The sequence below is a fragment of the Alnus glutinosa genome, chromosome 3, assembly GCF_958979055.1.
Source record: "Alnus glutinosa chromosome 3, dhAlnGlut1.1, whole genome shotgun sequence".
Classification (NCBI taxonomy): domain Eukaryota; kingdom Viridiplantae; phylum Streptophyta; class Magnoliopsida; order Fagales; family Betulaceae; genus Alnus; species Alnus glutinosa.
The window spans coordinates 22,065,927-22,087,106 of record NC_084888.1 but is presented as its reverse complement, the minus strand read 5'-3'; the positions used below and the strand labels follow the sequence as shown (position 1 = coordinate 22,087,106).

The following is a 21,180-nucleotide window of genomic DNA, read 5'->3' as shown; positions in this document are numbered from 1 at the left end:
CCAGTTCATGGCTAACACCACTAGGCACTTTGCCTAAGCGGTAGTACAAATTTCACGGCCCAACGAACAAGCCGAAAATCACGGTTGCTCACTCCGTGACTTCTCTAGTCACCACTTTCGATCCTTTGAAGGTATAGAAGGACCGAACGTAGCAGAGTCATGGCTCATGGATATCGAAACATTATTCAACATCCTGGGTTGTACTAACAAACAGAGAGTTCAATATATCGAACTGAACTTGACGGGCAAACCTGGAAGATGATGGACCTCGAGGAAGGTGCTACTCAGAGACGAAACAAGGATCTCTTGGGAGCTATTCAAGGTGGAATACAATAGGCATTTCTTTCCCAGAGCTCAGATACAATTACGAGCTATAGAATTTAAAACCTTGTCTAGGGTTGCATAACCGTGGAGCAATGCTCGACCAGATTCATGGAATTAGCTAGGTTCGTTTCTAATTTAATTCTGGACGAGGAGTCAAAAGCGGAGTGCTTTGAAAACGGCCTCAACCCTCCTATTAAAGAAAGAGTTATATCCCTTGAGATCAAGGAATACACCAGGTTAGTCAAAGTGGCATCTCTTGCTGAGAGGGGTATCCGCGAATCAGCTGCAGCCAATGATTTGAAAAGATGGCTAAATCAGCAAATGTCATACTCAGGAAAGAGGCCAACAATCGAGTATGATTCCAAACCAGTCGTTGGCAGGAGTTTTCCGCCGATGCCTTGGAATTAGAAACCCTTTGCAACACGTGCGGAAAGCTGCATGGTGGAGTATGTAGGAAGGTGAACCCCATCTGTTATAAGTGTAGTAAGCAGGGTCATTACCAGAGGAGCTGCCCTATGAATTTTGATGGAGGAGCAAGGTCACAAGGAAGCAGGTCGCAGCAACAAAGACCCGCTCAAGCATGAATCTATTCCATTGTCCTTGATGACGTTGAAAAAGAGGAATACGCAGATATGGCAGTAGATACCAGATAAGTTTAATACCCATACGCACCGTAGTTGTTAAGTCGAACTCATAAAATAGATAATGGTACTATATAAAATTTTGTGCCTAGCAAGACATTATTTTACACCCTTTTTGAAAAGATAGGAATGATCGCTTATTAAAGTCGAAGCTATTGCTTATAAATAAGGTTCTCCCTTAAGAAAAAAAAATGGTAGATGAAATTTCAATAATAAAAGATGAAAAAAAGAGAGGCCCTGATGAGATAATTGATAAAAAGAAAATATACATTATTTTCTTACATCCTTTTTCTCTCAGGATATTTTTAATCAAAAGTTAAAATGGTTTATGGTTAATAATTTGACACACTTAAAATATGTGTCACTAAGAAGTTGGAAATTAAGATTATTTTGCGTAACATAGTTTACGAATTTCGATGATGAAATTCTGTTAAGGAGGGAGGGATATAACGCCCCAGATTTTTTTAAGACATAAAATATAATAGAATTTAAGACCAAATAATAAGGCAAATGAATAAATATGAATATTTATGAAAATAAATATTCAATAATTAAGACGCGTTTATAGTTTCAATTTGATAAAAGTTCAAACGAACCTTAAACTTTGGAATGACAAAAACAGGGACAAACAAACTCCGTTTTAGTTGATTCAAAAACCAAGAAACTCTATTCGAAGTCCTCTAGTTACCCTCCAAATTTCATAATTTTTGGATTTCGTTTAGGGTATGAAGATACCCGTGAAAAATACTACCTCCGATTTGGACGAAAATTTAACATTAATAATTAATGGGCTCATTTTATTTCTTTAAAGACCCAGCCCAACTTACATGAACCCAGTACACATTGAAGATACACAACCCACACATTGAACCCAACCCAGCCTATGGACGTTGAGGATCCCCAATCCGAAATTAGTTTCCACCTTCTAACGAAATTAAAAGCACACTAGTTAGAAACTAACTTCTGATTAGTTGTAGATATAGATTTTATTATCTATCTTAGTGACTCACCAAATACAGACACTTCACCATCAGATGCAGCCCCCCTTTCATCACAAGCTTGCTGCCCGGTTTACAGCCCTTGGATCAGTTTTGATCCAAGAGATCTTGACCACCCAATTCAATATAAAAGAGAGGCACCTCCAACGTTCATTCTTGCCTCCTTTCTCTATTATTTTTCCTGCTGTAGCTTTCTTCAATTCTCTCTAGTTCTCTTCTTTTCTGGGTAGTAGCAAAATCAAGAAGAAAAGAGAAATTAAACTAGCTCATTTTTTTTTTTCTCAAAACTCCCATGTTTCATGGCCAATAACCCAAAGAAAAATCCTTCAAAGAAACTCCCCGATCCTCAGCAGGTAAGCTTTCTCTCAAAACTATCTTCTTCTCTCTTCCTCTGTGTTTCACGGATAGGGCAACAACTCTTCTCTCCCTGGCCTTTCATTCAGTTGCACTAAGATCTTCTCAAACCTACTCTCTTTTCTCTAAACTCTCTCTCTCGGTTGACACTTGACAGTGGTAGAAAAAGTGAAGAGAAGAAATAAGAAGAAAAGGAAAAGAGGAGAGAGTTCTTTAGAATTTTGTCCCTTTTGTAAGTTTTCTTTCGTCCCTTTAGAAGCTTCGGTCCCACCTAAAGATAAGAAGAAAAAAAAAAAGAGCAAAAGGAAAACTCTCTCTCTCTCTCTCTCTCTCTCTTATTCGTGTGCGTTGTAGAAAGAACAAAAAAAAAGAAAAAAGAAAAAAAGAGACAGAAAGAAAAGAATAAAGGAGAAGAAACTAAAAGAAGAAAGAATATTGCTTTAGAAGCCTATTTTGGAAATGTATGTCTCTCAATCAACATAAAAGAAAAGGCAAGAGTCGAGACAAAAAGAAAAGAAAAGGAACAAAAGCTAGAAAAAGAGAAAAAGACAAAAGGAAAAAGAAGAAACAAAAAGAAAAGATAAAATAAAGAAAAATAAATGGGTAGTTTTACAAAAATATCATTTGAAGTACTATTATTAAAGCTTTGTTTTAATGTTTTTGTGATTTTACAGTTTTATTATTTTAAGTATCTAACGTTTTAAGTTGTGTTTTAACAGGGTATTCCAAGTGGCTCATGTAAATAATAAATCATGCCATTGTGATGCTTGAGCGAAACGTAATTATTTTTATAAAAGCGCTTTTAAAGTATTTATTAGGCATTATTAATATTAATGCCGTTATTTTGCCAATTTTATAAAAAAGATAAAATTGAAATTATTTTATAACTGCTGTGTCTATAAAAATGATATTATACTATTTTGATATTTATGTGATTTGATAAATATATATAACTATTATATAAATATATATTCATTATGGTTAAAGGTGTTTTTAAAAAGATCCTTATGAAAAGACAGTTTTTAATTGAAAATGGTATTTTGGTCATTAATTAAATTAATGTTATTATAACGCCTACATGAAATATGTGGCATTATAATTAATCTATTTTATATATAATGTCCGAAACGATATTATATTATTTAGAGATAAAAAAATGATAAGTGATAAATTATGTTAAATGTTTAGAAATAAGAAATTAAAATAGTGTTAAATATGAGTCTATTAGTAAATTGTACTAATTCACTATCATTTGTACTAAATTATATTGCAGTGAACAACTGTCTTTGAAATACTTTCTGAAGAAGGAACAAACTGTTGTGAGTATTTCTTACTCACTGGGGATAATATGTGGTGATCTTTAATAATGTAGTGATTTCTGTTTTATTTAATTGTATACGAGTTGTTTGGCATTTTACATGTTTTGTTTGGAAAAACTGTATATATCACTGTTGTGAGTATTTCTTACTCACTAGGGATGATACGTGGTGGTCTTTAATGATGTTTTGATTTCTGTTTTATTTAATTGTATACTAGTTGTTTGGCATTTTACATTGTTTTGTTTGGAAATATGCATGTTTTATTGTCATGTATGATGAACCTGTTGATAAATTGTCATTGCATATTAGACTATTGAGAATTATGAACCTATTAATAAGAAAGACCAAGGATTAATGTCCCAAGGCAAAGACTGCGGGTTAGAGTCTCAAGGCAAAGACTGTGGGTTAAAGTCCTAAGGCACGAATCAATCTCTTAAGACTGAAGGTTAAAGTCCCGTGGCAAAGACCAACGTTTGGAGTTCTGAGGCAATACTGATTCAGACCATAGATTCAAATAAGACCAAAGGTGGATAGAGTCCCTAGGCACTGATCAGAAATCACCAATAATAATAAGACTAGGGTTTAAGTCCTTAAGGCAATAATTAATAATAAGACCAAGGTTAAAGTCCTAAGGCAAAAACTGCGGGTTTAAGTCCCGAGGAAAAAATGAGTATAAGAGATTATGCATACATATAACTGTCATCATATGATTGTACGATGTACTTTTAAATGATGCAATATTTCATTATGTTATTGAGGACTGTTGACTCACTTGACCACAGTATGAAATTGTGGTGATAACCATAATCACATACGAGTTTATGCAGGATGGAAGGAAGGAAGGAACTACTAATCTTTATGTTTTAGGCTGAAACCTTTTAATATGTAATATTTATGTTTAAGGAACTACTAATATTGTGTTTTCTTAACTAGAAGAGTTGTCCACATCGCGTGTTCGGAAGATGCTTTGAACGTTTGGTGGGGAGTCTATGTCGAACGTTCCAAGGGACGATCGAATATTCAAGCAGAGCTTAAGGAATTTTATTTATTTATTATTATTATGGTAAATTGATGAGGTAAGTGTAAGGGATCACTAATTATGTGCCAAACATCACTATTGTTGTTATTTTAAATTATGGTAATTTTTGGGGTATTATAGTTATGCTACTCTACCTATGTTCTTTTGGGGATATGCTTTAGAAACAGCAACATACTTCCTAAATTTTGTTCCATCCAAATATGTTTCCAAGATACCTACTGAATTGTGGAATGGTTGAAAGCATAGTATGAGGTACATCCACATTTGGGGTTGCCAAGCACATGTGCTGAAAGGAAAGACAGACAAGTTGGATTCCAAAACTAATGTATGTTTGTTTGTTGGATATCCAAAATGAACTAGGTGTTATTTGTTTTATAGTCATGAGGATAAGAAAATGTTTGTTACCACAAATGCTAGATTTCGGTTCTAGAAGAGATGTTAAATGTAAGAAAAAACACATCTTCAAATTTTGTTCGGGGTATTACATAACTCTTTCGATTGTCTACAATTAAATAATACGGGGACGGTACAGTAACACTCCCACCTATTTATTAGTTAAATAATTTGGGGGAGGGTTAAAAGTTCTCTTGTAAAAGATCCCAATAGATTTGATGATTTTAAAATTTTCATATATCTTATAACAAAATAATTTTACAAATATTTATCTTAAAATGATAGGTTAATAATTGGGAGTAATTGAAAATCAAATTTCTCCAATAAATATAAAAAATCAAAATTCTATAAAAATGATTCCATTGTTTAGCCCTTATGAAATACCTCTGTTATGTGCATACGTAGGATGAAAACTTAACAAGAACGATAGATATAGTAGGATTTTTGAGGAATTCTAAACCTTCTATGAGTAATTAGAAGTGCTCTCAACTCACAAACATAAGGTTTGATAAATTTTTTAATTGATTACTTTTATTTAATAATAAAGCAGTATTTAAAAAAACGGAATATAATAAAAAATAGAGTATCACATGAAATAGAACTTTCATTTTAAAACATGAATTGCTTTGTAAATTTTTTCTAAAAAATTGGAAAGACCAAAATTGTTTACAACTTCCACCTCAAGATGCCGTTTAAATGTAAATGCAAAATCTGTTGTTAAATAAAAAGATATGTCTGATAGCGAAGTTGATGTAATTAAAAAGTAGTCTTCTAAATATACAAGTAAATAAAATAAGAAACAAAAAAAACATAATGACAAGTATCCATCCACCTGACCTACCAGCAACATGTAACCGATCCTATGAAACAATGACGGCCACAAAAAGGGGGAACGGTGGTTAAAAATTGACATTCCGCCCCCACTTTTTTCTATGAAACAATGACAAAAACATTAAAATATTGACAACAAGGTAATTATTTAAATATGTAATTGTGGATAAAACAAAACTCTGACTTGGCCTACCATCTTATTAGTATAAATATTAGAAGAATCAAGGCGCAGTCACCGGCTTGACCAAAAAGCTGCATAAATTTGGATCCAAAATTCAATATTGTCTGTGGTTGATTTCCAAGTCGCCATCAGATTGGATCATCGTTCTCTTAATTTATCTGGTTGAATTTAAAAGAATTCGAACAAGTAAATATGAAATATCATTTATGAGATCTACATAATTAAATAATTTAATTTTTATCTACTTAGATGAGTCGTATAAATGATCTCTCATAATCACTTGTTCGAATTCTCTTAAATTTGGACACATAATTTGAGAGGACACATAATATTCCTGTAATTTGGTTATAGAATATTCGTAACTAATAAGAGCATTCACAACAGCTTCCTTAAAGGGAATCTGTTTCTTAAGTTTTAGAAAAAATTTCAAGAAAGTTACAAAAACTTCTCTAGAGTAGCTTCCCTAAAATTTTCGTTTCTTTGGGGAGAGAGAGACACTATTCATTTCCCATTCAATTGTTTATTTACAAAATATATTATCTCTCTACTACTTTATTTCTCTTTCATATTTTTAATTAAAATAAAGGTAAAAAATATATTATCTCTCTCGTATTTTATTTTTTTTTTCTATTTTTTAATTAAAGTAAAAGTAAAAAAATAATATTTTAATAATATAAGAAAAAATGAACGGAAGCTACTGTGGGGTGTATTTTGATAAGAAAGTAATTTTATTCTTTATATTTGAAAACAATAATTACAAAGCCGCTGGAAATGCTTTAATCCTTACAAGTTGTGGTAATTCATTAATGTGTACATGGTAATTAAATACCTACATTACTTTTTACTTAATTATTATAAATTAAGAAATTATTCTGACGGGAGACTCAGAGTGTCGGTGGTGTAATAGGAAACTCAAAGCCCATTCGGTGTCTTCTCTGCCCTCTCCCCTTTAAGCTTCTAAAACCACAGAAACACCTACTCTCTCTCCTTTTCCAAATCCTTCTGAGAGAGAGCGAATGGGGGTGGACTTGAGGCAGGTGGTGGCGGGGGTACTGACGCTGACCATGTTCGTAATGCTGGGGAACATGATCAAGCGCGACCATTTTGATTCTGTTGAAGTAAAAGCTCAACCCCCTCACACTTCTTCTTCATCTCTCTCTCTCTCTCTCTCTCTCTCTCTCTCCTTTATCTGATCCAATCCTATTTGATTGTGTTTTGCATTGAATTGCATCTGATCTGCTTCACATTTCACTTCAAAGCATATATTCCTGTTACATCGTGCGATATGTGTTGTAATTAATATTCAGATCGTGAAAAAAAATAAAAAAAATCTTTTTCATTGTTTTTATGTGAACTTTCTCAGAATTATTTGCTTCATCTCTGTTTGTTTGGTGGGAAAAATAGAGAAGATAATGCAGATAAAAGAAAATTTAACTTTTCAGATTTCTACATGGTCAAATTACTCAGTTTGTTCTACGTGGCCCACTTTAGTAAAGTTTTTATTTTCAAAAGTTTTCGTTTTCTTAAATTTATTTACCAACAACAACGATTTTTTTTTTTTTTTTTTTTTTGAATTTTATCGATCTGCATTTTTTCTGTTGCCAAGAGTTGCAAGCTCTAGATGAATTCACGTAAAATTTTATTAAATCTTCTTTGTTTTCTCACAACGAATGGCCGATTTTCTTTTGATAAAGGAAAAACTTCCAGGCGGAGCAAGCAATGTTAATTTAGATAGTGATGAACTTGCGGAGCAGGGACTTGTAACTCTTTCTAAAAGGAGTGGGGGGCTTTGGAAGGAGGACGGCCAACAACTAAAACCATGTTGGGATAAGCCGGTTCTGGGTAACGTTTTATTTACTACTTAGAAAATGACCAATATTTTCATATTTATATGGGACATTTGTGTGATCGTTATCCATTAAATTTTCATCCGCTGCTTGGTTTTGTAGATGATGTAGAGCCGACAGACGGTTTTGTCACTTTCTCATTAACTAATGGCCCTGAGTACCATGTCTCGCAGGTAGCCCGATTAACATTTCTGATTAATTGACTGAGTTCTTGCATTGTAACGTTGGCTGTATCATTTAGTAGAATCTGTTTTTGTCTGACAGCCAAAAATTTTCTTTTTAATAATGCTGTTTGTCCAGATGTTGTCTTTTATTTAACTAGAAAATCAATGGAAAACAGTGTACTAATATAATAAGTGGCAAAAATTTATTTGTAGTTGTAGTTATAAATAACTATATAGATGTCAGTAATTATGCGGCTGCCATTTCCTTTGTGTTTGTGAAGTACATATGATAAATGGGGAGTCGTAATGAGGTTATCTTGTGTGCTGGCACAAATTCAGGAAAACAAAAGACCCATTCTTTTGCCATGGTGATCTCAATTACTAAAATCAGCCTGAGCTGATGAACTCATTGGTTGCATACATAGAAACAGGCTCTACATCTTGACCTTCAAGTCATAACGTTAAAACTTCTTGGCATCAAGAAGTGCCTGTCATTTCTTTTTGATATTTTCTTCTGATTTGTTTTATTAAACTTAAACTTTTGTCTCTTCTTATTCTCCCATATTATGATTCTCCAACAAGTCAGATTCTCATTCCTAGTTTGCAACTTTGTAGATTCCAAGATTTATTTTGTGACTCAAGTGCAACATCGTATTGCATCAAGTCTTATAAGGTTTTGAAGGTCAAATACTTAAGATTCCACAGTTTTAAGAAAAATTGTTAATCTGGGTTATTGTTTCATAAGTGATGCGAACTAAGTTATTTTGGCAACGAGTCTAGGACTTGTTAGGAGTTTTTATGTATCTTGCAGTTATTTTCTTTGAGTCCAAGTTAGCCTTTTATTGTATTTTATTAGATTGTTAGTTTACCAGTCAAATTAGGATTCCTGGTCCTAGTAGGTTATGTAAGAGTTTATATAAATACACTTCATTGTACTCACAGAATTTAGATTGACTCAAAGAATTCAGACTTTTAATTAGTGGAATGCTTGAGTGATTTGAGTTTTGAGACAAGAATGTGTAGAGGGTTCTGCCCTTCTTTCTTATTCTTCTTGGCCACACCATTACCATACATGTCACTGTTCACGTAGCCCCTGAATAGCAACAAAATTCCCTTTTCTCTCTCGCATTGCAACCCTAAATCAATCCCTTTCCCTTTCCTTATCAAAACCGCAAAAGCCTATGTATTGTTCCTAGCTATTATCCACTAAATAAACCATATGCCTACCACAAACATCAGGTTGGTATCAGAGTGAAAGATACCACATCTCTTCACCATTCTAGTTCGGATGGCTAATGTCACTTGCAAACAAATCCAATATCTGGAAATTGATATCTCCAATGATACAATGCACTTGAATGAGTAGCTCTACTTAAAGCTCAAAGCTGTTAAATTCTACAAGCTGAGATTTTATTTTTTATTTTATTTTTTTTAACTCCTAGTGTGCCTCATGAGACAAATACTAAAACTTGTGAAGTGCAGCCGACTTTTCCATCATTGACTGCTCTCTGCTTTGGATTCACAATAATTGAGAATTCTGGCAAGAATGAAGGTTTAAAAATCAGCAAGTTTTTGTCAAAGTTCTTACCCAATGCTCCAATGGCTTTTGGAGCCAACTTTTCTTCTATTTCTCATTAGCTCAAACTCCTTGATGTCAATGTTGAGGAGATTGAGACCAAAATAGTAGCTATAAAAGATGAGAACATAGATGATGATTATGATGTTGAGGTGAAGGATGTGAAAGCCAGGTGAGAAAATTTGTAAGAAATTATTGTGGCTAAAGAGGAGGGCTCAATAGACTAAAGAATGCATGAAAAAAGTGAGAGATTGCAAAGGGACGAGATGAGTGCATACATGAATGTCAACAAGTCAAGACCAAGGATGAAATTATTTTTAAAACTCTTGCCTCAATTTTTATTTTTTATTTATTTTTATTTATTCAAAATAAACTTAATGATGAGAAAAAAATAGACATCCTACTATCTTTCCTGCTGTTTCCAACAAACAAAGAATAAATCTGCTCAAGTATCAACTATTTTGAGGGTGCAAGTTCAAGAGGAAAATTTGGTCATACTCTTGACATAAAAAAACTTGAGATTGAGTTTTCTCCAACCAGGAGAGAGCGATGCAGCCATGGAAGATTGATTTGTTACTTCGGGACTCCATATATTCCAAAATTTATTTTGTGATTCACGCTCAACATCATATTAGGACAAGTTTTATATAATTTTGAGGATGATGGGGTGGTAGGGCTTCCCTCCCCCTTGAGTTGTCGCTTCAATCCTTTCTTCGTAGAGGGCAATGGTTTATCTCAATCTCAAGAGTGGCCAGTCGAGTTTGATCCATCTTGGAAGGTAGTTGTGTGGGAGCAGGATGACGAGTTTTGGGATGGTATGCCCTTAGATTGGGCGATGGATGGTGTTCATGGCGAGGAGTCCTTGGCAATCCTGGATCTCATTGAAGAGGAGTTTCATCGGGAAAATATGATAGTGCGCCAAAAGACCAAAGGCAAGAGGGAGCTATTGAACTTGAAAAGCTCCATTAACTATGGCGATGTGTGCCTTTTGTGGGTCTTAGGGTTTTAAGGTCTAAGGGTTTAGGTCCTTGTGGGTTTGTTTGGTTTTTTTTTGGACTGGTTTTGGTTGTTCTTGTGTATACTCTCTGTGTACTTAGGGGCGTCTTACACTTTTTTAATAAAACTTTTCTTATTTATCCAAAAAAAAAAAAAAATCTGAGGGTCAAGTTATCGAGTCTAGGGTTAAAACAGTTTTAAATGAGTTATTATCTCATTAGTAATGGTCAGTTTTGTAATGAGGCTCCGACATGTGGTTTTGCTACAACTCTTGCAAATTAAGGCTATTTCTGTAAGTTGACTAGTATCTTTTTTTAATAAGGGTTGACTAGTGTCTAGAATTTTCTAGCAGTTTCTATGTTTCTTGGATTTATTTTCTTCAAGGTCAAGTTAGCGTCTTATTGGATGTTTAATTTACTAGTCAAATTAGAAGTCCTAGATCAAGTAATAAGTAAGAGTTGACGTTTCATTCTACTCAAAGAATTCAGAGATTTGATTAATAGGATAAGAAGCATATTTGAGATTTGAGGCAATGCATGATTGGGAGGTGGAAGTGGTCTTTGTTTTCTTTGAGATGCTGTATTCTAAAAGATTAAGGCAATGAGGTGAGGATAAAATTTGCTGGATTCCTTCTAAAAGAAATAATTTGAAGTTTAAGTCTTACTATTAGGTGTTATCTACCTCGGTAAGTTCCTCTTTTCCTTGGAGGAGCATTTGGAAAATTAAGGCTCCCTTGAGAGGGGCGTTTTTTTCGTGTGGACGACGGCTTTAGAGAAAATATTAATGTTGGATAATTTACAAAAGATGAATGTTATTATGGCGGAGTGGTGCTGTATGTGCAAGAAATGTGGGGAGTCTATTGATCACATTTTTCTTCATTGTGAGGTTGCAACAGAATTGTGGAGTGCGCTTTTTCAAGTTTTTGGTGTTGTATGGGTTATGCCTCGGAGGGTGAGTGAGTTCTTGGTAAGTTGAAGGGGACAATTGAGAAATTGCAATGCTTTGAAAATGTGGAGGTTGGCTCTTTTGTGCTTAGTGTGGTGTCTTTGGATAGAGCGGAATGCTAGGAGCTTTGAGGATCGTGAGACTGTGTTGTTAGAACTGAAGAAGATGATGTTACTATCCCTTTATACATGGAGAGTAGCATGGAATAGTTTGCTTCATTCTAATTTTTCGGAGTTTTTGGAATTTTGTTCTTTTCTTATACTTTAGGGGTTCTTTTGCATACTTTTTGTACTAGGGTTGCACCCTGCTACTCTTTTGATGAATTTTCATTGCTTATAAAAAAAAAAAAAATGAGTTTCTTCCTTTTCTCTCTTCTTCTTGGTGCAATGTTAACATTAACATCACTGTTTGGGTACCCCCTAAATAGTAACAAAATGCTTTCTTTGCTTTTCTTTTTACAATCTGAATCCAAATTCTGTTCTTTTCCCTATCAAAACCTAAAAGCATAGATACTTTCCATAACAATAAATAAACCAGAAGCCTACCACAAGCACACGTGGATTGGATTCCCTAAATTTGTTCTACGCGAAGAAAGCATTATTTTAATGATCCTACACTCAACTTGAAATCTCAAAGTGTGCTTTCAAGAATATCTCAATCTATTTTTAAGCTTGAGTGTAGGTGGTTGGTGTTGAATATCTGAAGATATGATTCAATTCATTCTAGTTTTCTATTATTGAACATCTCTGATTGCTTGCTTGATTGAATAAAAAGTTTACTCATCACAGTGGTGTTCTGAGCATTAACTGCAGAAACTAGTGGATCAAAGTCCAGAGAAAAAGACCTGGTTGGCAAAGAGTTTGTTGGGTCCCCCCTTAATGGATTTACATTTCAAGTGTGTTGACTTCAATATTGTTGCAGCAATTCTTTGCGGCCCAAATATGGAGTAGAGAGCCTAGATGGTTGCAAAGAATTGCTGCAACAATTTTGAAGTCTTCTCGAATAGCTACATCAAAGTTTAGTTTTTAGAAGTTTGTAGGAGGGGGCACTGTTTGGCAAATGATGGACAGGGCTTTCCACTTGAAATACAGGCTAATAATTGATCTTTATAGACCTTGTTGGGGTGGACGGTGATGGATACCAACAAAGACTGGTATAATTGATAGAGAAAAAACTGCTCCACTTAGGGCAGGAGATAAAACCACAAGACAATTGTTTGATAAAATTACTCAATGACTCCCTACGCTACCTACTCCGATCTACTTAAAGCCAGCCATCTGCTTGCTTATTCTCAGTTAATACAACTCAAATTATGCTATGACAACATAACAAAGATAAACTAATAAACTAAGCTAACAAGTGCCATAAGTCAAAGTTCCATTGCTTTGTTGTAGACATCCACTAAGGAATGCCTTAACTGTTGAAGAACTAACTAGCAAGTTTTGTAGCTATTTAATATCACTTTTCCTTTTTGCTCTCTCTCTCTCTCTCTCACATACACAAATACACACAATGTGTGTGGTTTTAAACTATTTAATTATTGATAAAATCACTGTTTACTACCTCAAATCTAGTATGACATGTACCACCTTAGTCCTATATTGGAAAGATGAGTAGTCCATATAGAGTAAGTGATTTATAAAGACATTCATGGGTGTTAAGTTTCACAATGCTTACTAGGTGAAACTAGGTTTTTTAAGTGATTCTAGGAAAGTTCCAAATTGACTTGTCCTTTTGGGGTGATAGCGCAGATGTGGCTAGTGCTTTCATTGGGTCGTTACACTTGAAAACTTTCCTCAACCCCTCATAATATTTTTCCATAACCCCACCCCATACGCCCCAACAAGCTCCCTAGAGCATCACCCTCCCCATGAACTTCCATATTTAGCGTCCACTACCACTCTCCACCAAGCCCTCTCTCTCAAGACCATAGCGCCATTTTCGGATAGCAGCTTATGATACTTTTCACATTTATAGTTTTCATGAATTTTTTTTATTTTTTATTTTTTAAGTCTTTTTTTAGGTGTTTTTCTTGTATATTTCGTGTGTACTTGAATGCCCCATTGGTTTTTAATGAAATCCATTTACTTACGAAAAAAAATATTTTTTTTCTACCTAATTTCCTTGTCTGTTCCCTGGTATGCACCTTCCTCAGATTGGTGATGCAATTGTAGTGGCAAGATATCTTGGAGCGACTCTTGTCCTTCCTGACATTAGAGGAAGCAAACCAGGTGACGAGAGGTTAGTGCTCATTGCCCTTAAAGAACCAGTTTTCCTATTTGTTCTTCTAGTTATATGAAGATGGAGTATTTCTTTCATTGTTCTGTTGTTGTCATTGTTCTTGTTTTAGTGCTTCTTCTAAACAACAATATTAATGAGCTGCTTAAAAAAAATATGGTAGAGTTTGATAAAAGCTTTCATGGGCAACACCCCCCAAATTCAGGCACCGAGCTTTCCTTGGTGAGTCATAGTGGGGTTCCATCCCCATTAGTGAAATCCTGGGAAAGAATCTTCTTATTTTGTTCCTTTTAGTATCTTTTCATTTTGGGGACAGGAAAGGGAGGCATTGGGACATTGGATATATGGTGTAACCGTATAAATAAGCAAAACTAAAATTTTCATGTTAATGATTGAGCACTTTCACAACCCATTTTTGTTTGTTGTGATAGATTGGTAATTCAATTTTATGCTTTTATGTTTCATGTTATAATTCTTTATGGGTTTTAATCTTATTCGGTTTGTGTTGTTATCTATAAATTGGTTAGTGGCAGGTAACGGTAATGCTAAAGCGAGTGGTGGTATGATAAGATGGTTAGAAACAAAACCTTCCCGCTTTTGCGAACGCACCCACGCACGAGAAAGTTTCGTGGGTAGTTGAAGGCAAGCACCCACCACGAAAGAAGAGAATTATGCCAATTTGAATTCACTTAATCACTAATGCCGCATTTAGTTGAGTTTGTTGGTTTTCCATATGTTCCCTTCCCAAACAGTAAGTGTGTAAAATTTGTGTATAAGGCTGGTTTTACCTCAGGCTGGGTGGTGTTAAGGCCAGACTCAGCCAAACTCATATTTCGTACTGAGAACTTGTCCAAGCTTGGATCAGCCTCTGCTCACATATGGATGAACTTTTGTGTTAGGTCTGCCATATTTAATATTTTAGCCATGTGACACTGGATCGTATGAACTATGAAGGGCATTGTATTGGTATGTGTCAAGTCTCACATTGAGTGTGTACTAGGTGGAATTGAGCTATATAAGTAATTGTAATGGAGCTCCAATATCTAACTTTTCTGATTTTGTGGATTTTTGTTATTTTTCTCATTAAAAGAGTTTTTTCTTGTATACTTCCTATGTACTAGGGTTGTGTCCTTTTGTGCTTTTAATGAAATGCATTAATTATCAAAAACAATTATGATGGAGCTCCAATAATGACCAGTTTTTTTGGTTATGGTGCAAACGTGGTATGCGTGTCCTTAGGCAGTGACAAGTTAGGTCCCTCATTTTCTCCACAGCAATTTCTTTGTGATAGTTTGACCTTACCTATTAATTGGGACCTAGGAAAAATGCTTACTGACTTATTCTTATTATTTCTGTTCAATAGTCATCCTTCTGAGTGTGGAAGCTCTCTCCCCCCCAAACTCTCTCCCTCCTTTTCTCGTCAGTGCGTGTAACGTGTCCAGATGCTCCTTAGTGTTTGTTGGTTTCTTTGTTAATGACGGTAGCTTAGTTTTTCTTTCTGGTTTTCTGCAATGGGTTTTTTGAGTTGGCTCTATGTTGAAGCTGAGTCTTTCGAGTTTGCACTGGAAGAGGGGGGTTTCAGTCTTATGGGTTTTCGAAAGAAGCAGGGGTTGTTGGAAACCGATATGCATCCCATGCACATTAAACGCAGCGGAAGAAAACCAAGAACGGACTCCATGTATTGCATGCATTTCAGAACTAAATACAAGCCTAAAGTGAGACAAGAAATCACATACCTTTACTTGTGTAAATCCAAAACCAGATTTTTGTACTCTTGAAACTCCTTTGATCTTCTCAATGACTATGCAAGGCCAAGAGAGTGTGGGCTCTCTACACAAGAACTCTCAAAGGTAGCCGTGTAGCACTTAGGAGAAAACTTGGAGACAGTTTCACATTTCTCTCCACCTAGCCGCGCACGTCCCCTTGGGTTTTTCACTTGTGTTTCAGCCAACCCCTAATGAGGTACTCATAGCTTGAGGAGGGCCCTACTGAAAAATAAAACCTAGCTCCAATGGGCTTAGGACACTTGTCATCCCATGACTTGGCCCAAAGTTACCTTACTTACAACTTACTATAAATTGTAATTGCACTCCAGGATTTATTGAATTATACAAGAGCTCCTTGATTCTTATAATTGCATATGATCCCTCTATGAAATATTCTTAGTGAAATAAAGTCACAATAAATTACTGTCACTTTATTTTCACTACCTTTCTATTCCTTGAGTCCTCAACTTTTGATTATTCTTATACCCTTAGAATCTAATTCTATAGAGTATTTATTTTAGTAACTCCTTACTAAAATGCTTATGCCTTAGTCTCAGAATAATCAATTCCCATTAATCTATCTCAAGGGGATATTTCCTATCTCATAAAGAGATTGTGGGTTCCATCTTTAAAATTTCTAGCTTTCATGAGTTTCTTGGTTTTTTTCTTTTTTGGTTAGGCATATCTGTTGTATACTCTCTGTGTACTTGGATTGGCACCTTTGCGCTTTTAATGAATTACGATTACTAATAAAAAAAAGTTAGTTAGGCTGATGATTTTGTACTAATGCCATCTTTTTTTTAGTGTTTTAAAAATAGGATTTGGAGAGTAACTTACTAGGAATTTATTTATTTATTTTTTTCAGGAGCTTTGAAGATATTTATGATGTTGAGAAGTTTGTAAAAAGCTTGGATGGCGTGGTCAGAGTGGTGAAAGATCAGCCTGCTCAGATATCAACGCGAAATCTTGCTGTTGTGAAAGTCCCTAATCGAGTAACAGAAGACTACATTGTGGAACACGTCAAGCCAATTTATAAGCAAAAGGGCAACATACGGCTGGCTACTTATTTCCCTTCAGTGAACATGAGAAAATCAGCAAAAAACAGTTATGATTCAGTTGCATGTTTGGCAGTGTTCGGAACTTTGCAGTTGCAACCTGAGATTCAGGAAGTTGTTGACTCAATGGTTGGGCGTCTAAGAACTTTAAGTCGAAAGTCAGATGGGCAATTTATAGCCGTAGACTTGAGGGTTGATATGTTGGAGAAGAAGGGTTGCCATGAAAATGGTGATGCTGGAACAAGAAGTTGTTATAATGCACAAGAGATTGCTGTTTTTCTGAGAAAGACCGGATTTGACAAGGATACCCCAGTCTATTTGACTGAATCAAGGTGGCAAGGCAGCCTTGATGCTCTAAAGGATCTCTTCCCTAAAACTTATACAAAGGTGAGGGTATCTCTTTATTCTGCTGTGAATCTTGTGCTTGTTATTCACTTCAATGTTTGGTAACTGCTTGAACCAAATCATTGTTTATAATGTATGAATGCCCTCCTTATTCTTCCAAGAGACACCAATATTATTGATATCATAGTCCTAAATTTTAACTTGAGGTCTGAAGTCCTCTTAACCTTTGGAAACTATTGCAGGAAAGCATAATACCTGCAGATAAAAAGGGGAAGTTCTTGGATTCTGAAGGTTCTGAATATGAAAAGGTTATTGACTTCTATATATGTTCTGAGAGTGATGTTTTTGTACCAGCCATCTCTGGCCTTTTCTATTCCAATGTTGCTGGTAAGAGAATTGCTGCTGGTAGGACTCAAATACTTGTTCCAGCCAATATTCCAGAATCCTCTGCTTCTGCCTCTGATTTCATCACTCATTATGTTTCCAAAAAGAATCACTTGGCCTATTCATGTTTCTGCTAGTCTCAATGTGAAGTAACCTGAAGAAAGTGCGGGGCAGATGCATTGAACCTGTCAAAGAAGGTATTGCTTTACCATTTGCCTTAATCAAGCTTTTGGACGGGTCAATTATATTATTTTATTCATACGTAATATGGGGGGTTGGAAGTACCCCAAACAGAAGCTTTTGTATCTGGGTGATTTCTTAATTGTTTTTTCAGTAGGCAGGAAGTTTCCAAGCTGTCGTAGTTTATATGTGTTGTATGATATGTTCACAAACCTTGCCCTATTTCTATACTTTGTAACATTTGAGTCCAAGTTCTTTTCATATTTGCTGAATGAAAGGATTGTTTGTAGTAATTGAAGATGCTTTTTCTTCTTGATATCTTTTGTTCGCGGGTTTCCTCCGTCAGTTGAGAAATTTCGAGATTCATAACAAGATGCTCGCTCCATTTATGAATTCTACAATTATGAGGAAGGGTACGTATAGAATCAAAGAGAGGGATATATTTATATATTTAAAATGATTAAGGGACCCCACCACTTGTATCTAGAATTTTCTATAGATCCTGATTTGGGGATAAATAACCAGGGGTCCCATTTAAACAAAGACCACTATATGGCAGAAGATTAGACCACCTCCAAAGAATTTTGCATAAAAGGAGTCCAGAACCCCAAAAAGGTGTGGCCTCTATAATCCAACACTGCCATCTATTTAGCCTCAGACTGCGAACATTATAGGGTCCCTGGCTACGCTCCCCAAGAGGCACGCCTGAACTGGCTACTATTTCACCAATATGTGAACAGAGTTTCCTCCCAAAACCCATCTTTGCATTTGAAATGCGCTTGAAACATGTCAAACCAACAATCTTGGGTCGTCTCATACTTGACAGTCTATCAGCTCAGAGGTATGTTAGTTTTGGAACTACAAAGACAAAGGAAAAGGAGTCTTTCAAGAGCCAGGGGTTCAGTTGAACCCAGATCTCTAACCTCGCGAGGAGATTACCCTCTATGCTTATGCATAATCTAGGAAAACCCTTTTGCCCAAAATGGAATCCCTCTCCTCTAAAAGCACTCCAAGCCCTCACCTTGGAGAAATTACCTGATCCCAATACAATGTTACACATGCAATATTCGAAGCTGGTAGAGTTTGGGTGCAATGCAGTAGTAATTATTATATTGGGTCTGTCAGTATTTTAGTATTTGTTAACTTTCAACTGTCAGATCCATTGTTGCTTTCGAATATGTCTAGTTGGTTAGGTGGCATTTTGTTTTATGTTGGATTATGTTTACTGTTTACGGGTCTGTTGTTGTTTAGAAGTGTTGGTATTATTATTATTTAATAAAAAGTCTTATTTAGTAGGGAAAATGATAGATTTACAACATCACCACAACAACTGCACAACACTCCCTTACATGGGGTGGGGCCCAGTGTGTGGGGACCCACTCCCATGTGAGGGAGTGTTGTGCAGTTGTTGTGGTGGTGTTGTGTAGGAATCAAATCCCATTTAGTAGATTGGGTTGTCGTAGGTGTCAAGTCGAAGTTCTATTTCATGTGAGACTATTTTCTATTGTATTTTGTTCTTTTAAATACTGCTTTGTTATTGAATAAAATTAATCAATCAAGAATTTATTCAAACCTTGTGTTCAATTGTAAGAGTTGAGAGCACCTCTAATTGCTCATAGAAGTCAGGATTCCTTAAAAATCCTAAAAATCTATATTTCTTATTAAGTTCTCATCTCACGTTACGTACGGAACATGCAAGCTGGCATTTTCAATGGGTATGGCATTGGTCGTGGTGGCTTCTCCAAGTTTGTCCATGTTACGTGTCTAGTAGGAGGTATTTTAGGATTATAATAAGTTATATTTATTGATAACATTAGAATTAGGATTTAAATGTTAGAGATAATATGTTGTCATTATTGATAACATTAGAAGTGGTTTATTCCAGTAAGTCTTTTATTTTTACTATGCATTGTAAGTGTCTATTTAAAGACAAATGAAAGTTAATAAAATAAGAAATGAGTTAATTTATCAAGAGAAATTTTTGGTTTCATTCTTTTGCACATGTTTTGTCCATTTTTGTACAAAAGATATAAAAACCCACAATTGAATTTATGGACTACATGTGGGTTCCACAGATTTAATAATGAATTTGCAAAATAGATGTGCAAGAGAATATTACCAAACACATTTCATTTATCAAACGTTTATGTTTGTTATTAAGAGGTTTAAGGTTCCTCAAATTACCCTTAAAAAAAGGGAGGCCTAAAAATTCTCGAATTATCCTACCAAAATGCTAATCCCTTGTTAATTTTCCACCCCACATTATGTAAGCACGTAACAGTTCATGTGTCCTTCCAAAAATGCGGGTTAGTAAAGAGAGGGATCTTCTTGAATGATGCACCTAGCCACATTTGAAGATGCTTTCTTGATGCCCTTGGCAACTTCACACCCATCCAACCTAAGGCCATTGGCTCGGGCGCAGAACAAACAATGTTTCATATAGGATAGACAAGCGGGCTCACAGTCATTGACTCAAACAACAACAAGCTCACCGGTAGAACTCTGCCCATGTGCCACCATCAAGGTAGTTCTACCCTAAAATCTTACCGTTGGTGGGACTCAACCGAACTAGATCCGACTATGTTTCGGACCCAAGCCAGATCCTCCAACATGCCTTGGAGCAAGTTATGTATTCGTGAGTTGATTTTTCCGGTGATTGCTCCACCATGCATGCCCGAGGCACCCTTGGCCAAGTTTGGTGGTGCAAGCATGGGGCTAGTCGAGTTTGTAGCCTGACCAACTCCAACCAAGCGAGCTGTACAAGTGTCGATCAACTCCAGCCCGACCAGCTGCACGTCCCCGAGCTCCCTCCCAAGTTTCCCTGCTCCAGCCTGAGTTTCCACCAATTCCCCATGTCCTTTTTCTCTTATATTCACGCCATCGTACACACATACATACAGACATGCATACGTGTAACAATTGATACTAAAATTAGGATGAAAGGAATTGGTCAAGTTAACCAATATATGTTCTGTATTGAAGTATAAATAAAACTTACATGTGACAAGATTTCCAAGACTTACATGATAAAGATAAGCTTACAATTGAAACTTTTGTTAGGGATAGTGCCTTAAACTCCAGATAATTTGTAAGAAATTTTGATTTATATTGAATAAAGTTGATTCACTAATTTATTTAAATGAGCTTTGGGCATATAACCTATTTACATGTTTATCTTTTATGATTACTATTTATCATGTGCATGTAAATGGTTCGGGAATTGCATTGAATATGATATATGGTATGAGTAATGAAATTATCACACAGAAGATATTAAACCATAAACCATGCAATTTATAATTTAATGTTCGCAATAAGTAATGGAATTGGACATTCTATTTATCAAGATAGTAACACATCAATTATGATGATATATCTTGATCATGTGAAGTTGTGACTTCATATTGATGTGTTTGTGCAAATACAGTGCCTAAACGGACCAAAGTTGTCATTCTTTTCAAAAACTGTCAAAATGATGATGTGAAACTCTAAGATTTCTTATGACATTGATTCTAAATCTTGAGAGGATCGTGAACTCAGATGTGAAGTGCATATCACTTTGATGCATTAAGGAGTGAGACCTTTACTGCAGTCAAATTCTCAG

At 35.4% G+C, this 21,180-nt stretch overlaps 1 protein-coding gene across 1 annotated transcript; it reads left to right on the top strand.

Moving 5' to 3' along the window:
- Positions 1-6,980: 6,980 nt before the first annotated feature.
- LOC133864108 (protein MANNAN SYNTHESIS-RELATED 1-like) lies at positions 6,981-17,869 on the top strand. The gene is made up of 6 exons (XM_062300328.1): positions 6,981-7,198; positions 7,775-7,922; positions 8,030-8,100; positions 13,764-13,849; positions 16,478-17,054; positions 17,255-17,869. The coding sequence occupies exons 1-6, from the start codon at positions 7,097-7,099 to the stop codon at positions 17,531-17,533; spliced, it is 1,263 nt and encodes a 420-aa protein (XP_062156312.1). The 5' UTR covers positions 6,981-7,096; the 3' UTR covers positions 17,534-17,869.
- Positions 17,870-21,180: the final 3,311 nt, after the last annotated feature.